Below are 9820 nucleotides of genomic sequence, written 5' to 3'. Positions count from 1 at the left end.
TTTTTTTTTTTTTTTTTTTAGCTTGCTATGTTTTTGATATCTATTAGACATCCAGGTAGGGATGTCAAGTAAACTGAGACTGGAGTTCAGGGAAAAGAACAGAGCCAGAGAGTGAGTTTGTACATTATTACTTGAGGGAGGAAGGGAGTCAGAGAGGGAAATACAGATGACTTTTAGAATGCTGTAGCAATATTGCCATGTGAGATTCATCCAATAAGGAAAATAAAACAGTGGTCTTTGAATGATATCCCAGTCATCAGATGATCCTTAAAAAAGGAATGCATCAGATGGCAAATTTTTTATCATTCTCCTTAAGGGATTCATTAAAGGGCTAAGCTAACCTGACTCTCTATTGATCAAAATTCCCAAATGATCTTCCTTCCTTTGAATTCCCTACTTACCTTTATTTACTCCTTGCTTTCAGTTTTCTGCCATGGTTTCTTATAGTTTGGTGTCTTGGAAAGAAGGTGTTGGGCAAATTCTCATTCACTGAAATATTTACATCATTCATATTGTTCGTTATACTGTCTAACATTGACTTGGGTTTATTATATGCTAGGTACTCTGCTAAGACCAGGTCTCAAATTTTCTTTTTTTCTTTTTTTAAGATTTACTTATTTATGCATACAAGAACTGGGGTACAGGCCAGAGGTTCAGGGGGTGAGAGGATTCACAGGGACAGAGTGGGGAGCATAACAAGCGATTGACTGAAATACACTACTGAGGGGAGCAGTGGGAGGGACAGGAGATGTTTGCCACATCATGTGGGTCATCTCCCTAGCCAGAGGATCGAACTCATGCTTTGGTGGCTTTGGGTAGCTTCATAATGCTACACTTTAACCTCTTGCATCACCAGGAAGGACCCTCAAATTTTCTTATTCATGGTACTGTTTTTCTCTGTACTCTATTCCTAGTGCCTCTAAACCAAAAGAAGTTCCTAATAGTTTCAATGTTAAGTAGTTGAGTCCAAACAGTTCAGTATTCATGTCCTAACAACTTGGTAGTCATTTGAAAAATCAATACACTAAGAATAAAAGAAAAATGATTTTGTCTAATTTTAAAAAATATTTCATTTATTTATGCATACAAGAGCTGGGGTGCAGGCCAGAGGTGACGGGGTGAAAGGATTCACCAGAGACAGAGTGGGGAACAGAATAGGCAGATCAACTGAAATACACTGCTGAGGGGAGCAGCGGATGAGACAGGCAAGATCTGCTGTGCCACGTGGGTCAGCTCCCTAGCTGGGGATTGAGCTTGTGCTTCCTGTTGTGGTGGCTGTGGATAGCCAGAGTGCTGAGACTTAATCCTTTTCACCATGGAGGGGCCCCATTTTTGCCTAATTTTTAAGTAACTGCAATTATTTACTGAAAGATTGTGCAACTTAATAAAGAGGGAATCATAATGTTACAAATGTTACTTGAGGTTCTCCATCAAGTATTAAAGAAATTCAAAGGCAAAGGTTGTATGAAATCAAAGGTTTCACATAATCACAGACTAGAATTCAGTCAGGTAATTTGTCTATCCCACATCCATTGTACACTTGGAGGTCACAAATAAAGCAGATTTTTCTGTTGTCTTACAAACGAAAATGCTTACTTACTGCTCTCATATATACTGCTATTCAATTACGTGGGCATTCCCCTCCCCCCACTCCCTTCTTACCACTTACTTAGATTCTTGCTTAGGGCTGTGTCGTTAGAATTTTTATTAATGTTATTTTAACACGTTTCTGTCATTAAAGCTTCCTTGAGTCATTATTTCCAAGATGGTTTCATATGCTTATTAATTATCTACTTTATATTCTTTGATTTAATTTAAATCATAAACTAATTCAAAAGGGAGTCATTTGCTCATAAAATGAGTGGAGCAAATGTGTCTTCTGGAAAATCATTAACCACAAGCCTCCCTGGAGTAGTCAGTGGTTTATTAACCATAGTTGGGATAGCTTAGAACTGACAATGTAATCAGATTCTAGGGGAATCTAGGTTTTCCCTTAGAACGTAGATTCAAATGTTCCCTGAATATTTGATCAGTTATTTTCTTTCTGTGCTCTTTAGTCATGACACTAATTCCATCTTCTTCCTGCATTGTGTCTTGGATGCTGCAGTATTTAGCATAAGTGAGCCGTTGTGTTTTTGGTAAAATGTGATTTTCATGCTTTGCTGTTCCTACATGGATCACATCATTTATACTAAATTCTTCCATGCAGTACCAGTAGCAAAGATAGATTCATGAAGAACCTGAGGAACTGAAGCTTCTGAGTCTCTTACTTTCATGCACTTTGTGAATGCTAGGGGTAGAACGTTCTAGGTGGAGAGGGGAAATTAGATCACCACCAAAAAGTGCCTCTTTGTGAGCATTTCTGGGCAGCTGCCTAAAGACAATTTCAGCAGAAAGGGACCTGAATCTCCACACCTCCAGTTACATATTGTGAATTTCTTTAAATGCCAATGAACTATTCCTTTGTCCAACTTGAATTTGTAATTTGATCTTCTTAAAAGGGAACCCTCCAAACAACTTAAACCTCCAGACCCAGAAAGCTTAGAACTGCCCCTGGTTGGCATTGTTTTAACAAGGGGACTCGATTTCTGAATGTAATCTTTTTATTTTTTCAGATAATTTTTGAAGCCATTAGGGGAGTATCAATAAGAAGCGATATTGCCATTGATGATATTAAATTTCAAGCAGGGCACTGTGCAGGTAACAATGTCTCCCGATTATATAAACTTTAGTGACAAGGGATTTTGTGATAGTCTCAAATCATAAGAATGCAAATTATATATTTTTCTATGATAAACATAGAGATAATTTTATCTATTTTTCCTGACAGAAATAGAAGATACAACTCAACAATCATCAGGATATTCTGAGGAGTTGAATGAAATTGAATATTAAGAAATAATCTGAATTGGATTGATAATCGAATAAAACTCATACCTCTCTTCAATCAAAAATGAAAACAGACAAGTTAATACTGTACAGTCAGCCATTTCATACATTATAAAATGACTTAAGAGCACTCTTCTTCACAACTTATGCAAAAAATACTAACTCAGGGCTTTTTTATTTCTTTTTGCATATGACAACTGTTACTGGAAGTACAGGCTACTAGTTTTGCATAGGTCATTCGTTTTAATTAAAGTAATGGTAAAAAGTACGAATGTGCAATATTGTAGTGATTTTGAAGTATGCAAATTAAGGGCACAATCAAAATTAGGATGTGCTCACTTAAATCTGCATTCAGTGAATGTATTGGAGAAGAATAGTTCTTGTGGGTTTCCTTTTGAATTTTAAGTATTGTAAATATTTTCAAAGTAATAATGTGAGGTGTCAGTAATATCTGTAGAATGAATGCAGCTTTCATGTTAACAAGGTAGTCTAAGAAAGTAAAGTATTATTTTCTATGTTTTATCCATAGTAATAGAGCATTAATTTCAAAATAGTTTTATCATGTGATAATAAGAATCTTTCATAAGTATCCCAGGTAAGTCAGTATTAATTAATGCTGTATTACAAAGCAATGCTATCTTTTTCCTTTAGACAATCACTATGAACACATGAATAGAAATGACACTCCTTTTGTAAAGCAAGCTTGAAAATATTGTATGTATGCATACTAAATTCTAGAATATATTAAACAATTTTGCTGATTTTTATAATAACTGTTTTGTTAAACTTTTGATAATATGAATTACAGCAGATCTACTAAACTACTACTTTTTATTTACATGTCTAAAAAAATTTCATATACATGTATGTATACCCAAATAACTACTATGAAGTTGTAAGATTACCTAATAAACGTTAGAAATCTTTTTACTGGCAATTAATTTATTTATACATGGCTTTTCTTTATCAAAATATCTTCACTGTAAAACTGCATATTGACTCTATTTTGAAATTCTATTCTGCCACAATTCTTCTGAAGCCTTTCATTAATGATGTAAACACTGCATACAATGATATAAGAATTTTTTAAAGTAGTTTATTTCACATAAACAAGTTTTAACTCATTAAAATGTAAACTCTATCAGGATAAGGATTCTTGTCTATTTAGTACTTTTGTCTGTTATATAATAGGTGCTCAACAAATAAATACTTGTCAGATGAATTAATTTATTAATTAAACCCTTTTTATAGATATAGATACAGGCTTCAGAGAATGAAGAACTACTTAAGATTCCACAGCTGTTAAGTGATGGAACTTAGTTTCTCTGATCCCAAAAACCTAAGTCATTTCTGTTCATGATTTACAAAGAGTTGAAACATTGGGGATGGAAGATTTAAAAATAGTATCCAATTTAATAATAGATTAGATATTATAATTTCTTCAGAGCACTGTTCTTCTATCTAACTTAATTATTTTGCTAAGTAAAGAAACTAAGAGTATGTCCAGTATCCAGTACAAGATCCTGTACTTGCAAAGGGTTTACAGGGTGTGGTGTATGAATGAAGCCATTTATCAGCTTATTAATACTCACAGCTAAAATTATTGATTACTTAGTATTCTCAGGCAGTGTTCAAAAAAGATTTAGAGAATTTGCTATTTAATTATAAGACACATGAGTGTCTTATAATTAAATAGCATTTTTAAATAGGGAAATTATCAGTCCAAGTTCAGGAGCTAACATAGGACTTAGGTTTGAACCTGGGTTGGTTTCATTGCCAAAACTATGCCTTCATCCTTACAATACTACTCCAGAAATGGCCAGCTTTCCTCCTAGTGTCAACCCCAATATCAGCTTGATATAGTTGAAGGATCCAAATTTCTCGGCCTCAAGAGGATCTATTGGCTACCAAAATTGCCTCAGATGTTGACGAATGAGAAATACAAATTGGGACACCAGCTTTAATTGAGGTGGGTCAGCAAGGTGAAGGTTGGAGTGCTTATCTGGTGACTTGGGGAAAGTAATTATTACCAATTGGTGCTAAGAAAACAGTCTAATGTTCATATAAAAGAAAAAGGTGAGTGGATTAATTTTTTGTCTCTGCTTTCTGCTCTTGAAGGTTTCACTTTTTGAATGCTTCTCTTTCTTTTCCAGGTTGCCCTTGGCATTCATTTAAACTACATTTCACCTGGATGAATGGAAAGTAAGTGAAATAGTTTTCCCATAAAAGCCCGGGAGGAAGTTACACTTGCTGATAGGTACTGCTGATCAATGTAAGCCCAGTGCTTGCTTTTATTCTAAGTCTTAACCTAAACACACAAGTGCTTCAGCTAGCACCTACTTTCTCACACAAATTCTCCTCTCCTATACTTTGCTGTCTGGGGTGGAGGTTATTTGTGCACAGAAGGGAGTAGGGAGAGGATTGTTGCTCTGATGCTAGGTCTGTCTCAATTTAGAAGAAAAGTTTCAGTAAAAATTTCTTGAAACTCTATGCTTCTGGAATTATCCAAGCATGGAAGTTATAAAGTTAGGAAAACAGAGAGGCCATATGCCCAGGGAGGATCTAGAATGGACATCTGGCCTAGAGAGGCAGCCCCCAGTTCTCATCTGAGCAGAACAGTGAGAACCAGCAGAGACACCCCTATTTTCCTGGTGTCTCATGCTTTCTAACACTCTCTAAGAGCTAAGCGGCTAAGACATGACTGTACTTTTCACTCCCATGCACTCGATATGGTTTCCCATGTGATTTTAATCAGAACTGTGGGGAGGTAGGGGTGGGAAATGGGTTTCCTATGTGATCAGTCTAATGTTGTATTTTCAACATAAGGGTTATGAGAAAGAGGTGAGCCAGCATGCAGGCTGTCCCAGTTTAAATTCTAACTGCCACTTATAAGCTTTGTGACTCAGGGCAAGTCATTAACATCCTTTCTGATTTTTATTCGTAGTCTGCAATATGCAGCAAATACTCGCCTCTACTTTGTAAGTTTGCTATAGAGATTAAATGAAAATAATACATACAAGGATTTAAAGCAGCATCTGACTGACAAAAGGCATTCCAGTTTCTATTCTGAGTTTTGAGTGAAATTTTGGGATAAATTGATGTTATTTTTATGTAGTCTTTTTCTATAGAGGAATTGTGAGTATAGAGTGCCATCTTAAGGATAAAACAACCATCTAAGCTTGTCATTTTATCCTCTTTTTTTCTTTATTGCTAGCAATACAAGAATTATTTTAACACACAACTGGGCAGTGCTTTCCCTTTGCTCTTCCTACTCCGATTACAATTAATGGTTCTTCTGTGTTGTTAACCTTGTGTACATACCCTAGAAAATTTATCATGCTGAGCCTAAATTGCTATTTTTTATGTCCCTTTCCTCCAACATTGTCATTTATTCAATGTTATACCCCTGGTGCCTAGCATACTCAATATTTCTATATTAAATAAGCACTGCTCCACAAAATCACTTGGATTAGTACAAATAGATGTTTGTGCTCCAAAATTGTCAGGATTCTCTTTGGCCCATCAACATTTCATCAGTTCTTTTTAATTATCTGTCAGAACTTTACTCTCTCCAATACTCCTACCTACTAACATTTCATAAAACACCAAGCTACACATGTATGTGAATACTTGCATATATTGAATATTTTTAACACTTTACAAAGGAAATAATTATATATGTTTTCATCTGTGATTTGTCTTTTTTGCTCAAAAGTGTGTTTTTTAGACTTGGCCATGTTGAATTTCTAGCTGTAATAAATTCATTTTCACTTCGGTAGGTATTCCATTAAATGATTATACTGCTATTTATTATTCCATTCTATCACTGATGAATATTTGGGTCATTGCTAATGTTGAACTACTGTGAACTCTGCTACAAAAGTATTCTTGTACAGATAACAATGTGAGTGAATTTCTCATTGCATATGTAACTTCTGAATTGCTGGTTTGTGCAATACATATACCTCACTAATTGATAAATAAACTGCTTTCTAATTGACTGCATTAATCCATACCATGTAGAGCATGCCAGAGCTTGCTAGTGTCAAATTTTAATTTTTAACATCTGATTGTTGTGAATTTGTATTTCACTGGTTTTGAATTTGCATTCCTCTGATTTTAAATTAATGTTTTATGACCACTCATGTTTCATAAAGAACACAAATGAAACATTTGTGTAAAATGCCCACATATATGTATATAATAAGCGATTTATCTTTTTCTTACTGATTCATGGGACTTCTCTAACACCCCAGGTCTTATACTTCTGTTTGTTTTAAATGTTACAAATATCTTTTACATTATAGCTTGTGCCTTGTTTCCTCCTGCTTATGGTGAATTTGATTAATGAAAGCCTTAGGTTTTAATTTGTATGTGAATTTATGCATAGTTATTTATGACTTATTATTTAACTTTTTTAAAAAAAAAAAAAGCTTTCTTACTCTTAATGGGAATTAAGTAAAACAACTTCCTGACTTTAAAGTAATTCCCATGTAGTTTCATCTAAAAACATTGAAGCTTTGTCTATTGCCTTTCGATCTTAGAATCATATGGAATTATATTTAGTAAACTTGCTATTACTTCTCAGATCAGACTGTGTTTGCATTAGTTTCCTACTGCTTCTGTATCAAATCACCACAGAACAAAACATTTACTATCTTAAAATTCACGAAGTCAAATTGTGTCATTCTAAATGAGGCTAATATCAAGGTGTCTGGAGGGCTGTGTTCCTCTTGGACGCTATGGGTGAGGGAAGCCATTTATTGCCTTTTCCAACTTTTAGAGGCATCCCTGGACCCTGGTGCTCTTCCAGCTGTATCATCACTCCAATTTGCTTCACTGTCACATCTCTGACTCTGACTGGCCTGTCTCCTCTTAAAAAACACTTCTGGCTGCATTGGGTCCAGCTGGATGATCCAGGCCACTCAGCCTATTTCAAGAGCTTTGCTTAATCATAGCTCAAAGTTCCTTTTGCCATGTTAATCAACATTCACAAATTTCAGGGTTTAGGATGTGGACTTCTTTGGGGAGCCACAGTTTGCTTAATAAGGCCAATTTTGGCTTCTTCTTTTCTTTCTTTTCCTTGCTCTGCTTTCTTAATTTTCTTTGAAAAAAAAATACCCAATATAGTTAGTGCTCATTAGAAGTACTGAGATTATCAGCCTTTACTTGTTCCAGAACTTAGGAGAACATTTCTAAATTTTTCATCATAAGATTTTTGGAATTGTATTGGCTAAAGGAATTCTTTCCCCTGCTTTACTAGAAATTTTACCTATAAACATATATTGAAAATAGTTAAAAGTTCTGGATGCATTACCTTACACCTATATATAGCTTTTTTTTTTTTTAAAGATTTATTTATTTGTGCATACAGAACTGGGGTACAGGCCAGAGGCTCAGGAGCGGCGAGAGGCTTCACCAGAGACAGAGTGGGGAACAGAAGAGGCAGATCTACGAAGTACACTGCTGAGGGGAGCAGCGGGCGGGTCAGGAGAGGTCTGCCACACCATGTGGTCACCTCCGGGGCAGGCGGGAATTGAACTCATGCGGAAGCGGCTTTAGATTCTCAGTGTTGTGCTTTAACCCACTGCGCCACCAGGGAGGGCCTATATAGCTTTTTAACATAAAGAATCACATAAGCTGATTTGATTTTCTAGTGTTTAATCAACCTTGAATTCCTACCAAATTAGATCAAGTAAACCAAATTAGATCATACATTCTTTTTTTTTTTAGCATTGTTAGATATTTGCATATACATGTTCATGAGTCAATTTGACAGAAAATTTTCATTTTTTAAAATTTCCTTAGAAATTAGTGATTTTAGATAAAATAAAATGTAGGGTCATAAGAGGAATTATAAGAGTGTTTCTTCTTTTTCTCTAGTCAATGGGTGGCATTAGAGTAATGACTCTCAACTAGGGAAGTTTGTGCATAGGGGATCAACAACAGGCATTGCCAATGTCTGTAGCATTTTTGGTTGTCACAACTTTACAGGCCCTGCAGGCATCTAGTGAGAGAGGCCAAGGATGCTGCAGAACATCCTACAGTGCTGAGGAGAGTTGCCTTCTCCTACCCTCTCTGCAAAGAACTTTAACTTACCCAAAATATCATCAGTGCTGAGGTTGTGATTTTTTTTCTCTCATTCTGAAAAATAAAATCACCATCCTAATTTCATGTTTTTTGTGTAATTTTATATTTTTCAGAAGAAATATTGAAACTGACATGAGCTTCAGACCCCATTAAACCTGGATCTGGTTGGAAAAAGAAAGAGCACTGTGTAGGAAAGAGGGATGTGTCTGTGTGTGTGTGCACGCGCGTGCATGAGTGGTAAGTATGGATGTGAGAGAGAGAATAGTCATCAAACCAAAAAAATAGAGAGAGAGAGAGGGAAAAGAGAAAAATTTTGTTTTCAAATAATTGCAATTACTAAGAAATCACCCACAAGCAACAAAACTAAAAAACTGAGTAATAAATATGATATATAATCTACCAATTCTAATTCTTGGTATTTATCCTAGAAAAATGCTTGCACATATACATAAAGACATATCTGACTATTCCCTGATCAGTGTTTGTAAAAATGAAAAACTGGAAGCAATCTATGTGTTAAATCAATAGAATAAGGGATAAAGTAAATATATTCATACAAAACCCCTACAGCAGTCAAAAAAAAACCAGACTTACATGTGTCAACATGGATCTATTTTATAAGTTTATTTTTTTTAAGATTTATTTGTTTACACATACAGAACTGGGGTACAGGCCAGAGGTGCAGGGGTGAGAGGAATCACCACAGAAAGAGTGAGAGCAGAACAGGCAGATTGACAAAAATACACTGCTGAAGGGAGCAGAGGGTGAGATTGGAGAGATCTGCAGCACCATATGGGTCACCCCCTCACCCACCCACCCCCCACCCCCAAGCGACCCCGGT

General features: G+C 35.6%; 1 protein-coding gene across 1 annotated transcript in view; it reads left to right on the top strand.

The window, feature by feature from the left end:
• The window catches only part of MAMDC2 (MAM domain containing 2), a 132146-nt gene extending 128344 nt beyond the window's left edge, over positions 1–3802 (top strand). Inside the window, exons 13-14 of the mRNA XM_004677605.2 lie at positions 2616–2700; positions 2831–3802. Coding sequence (XP_004677662.1) covers positions 2616–2700; positions 2831–2895 — 150 coding nt within the window. The 3' untranslated portion in view covers positions 2896–3802. The remainder of the gene's footprint in view (positions 1–2615; positions 2701–2830) is intronic.
• The last annotated feature ends 6018 nt before the right edge of the window (positions 3803–9820 follow it).

The sequence above is a fragment of the Condylura cristata genome, unplaced genomic scaffold (genome assembly GCF_000260355.1).
Source record: "Condylura cristata isolate star-nosed mole 26May11 unplaced genomic scaffold, ConCri1.0 scaffold00006, whole genome shotgun sequence".
NCBI classification, from domain to species: Eukaryota; Metazoa; Chordata; class Mammalia; order Eulipotyphla; family Talpidae; genus Condylura; species Condylura cristata.
This window is presented reverse-complemented; position numbering and strand designations above follow the sequence as displayed.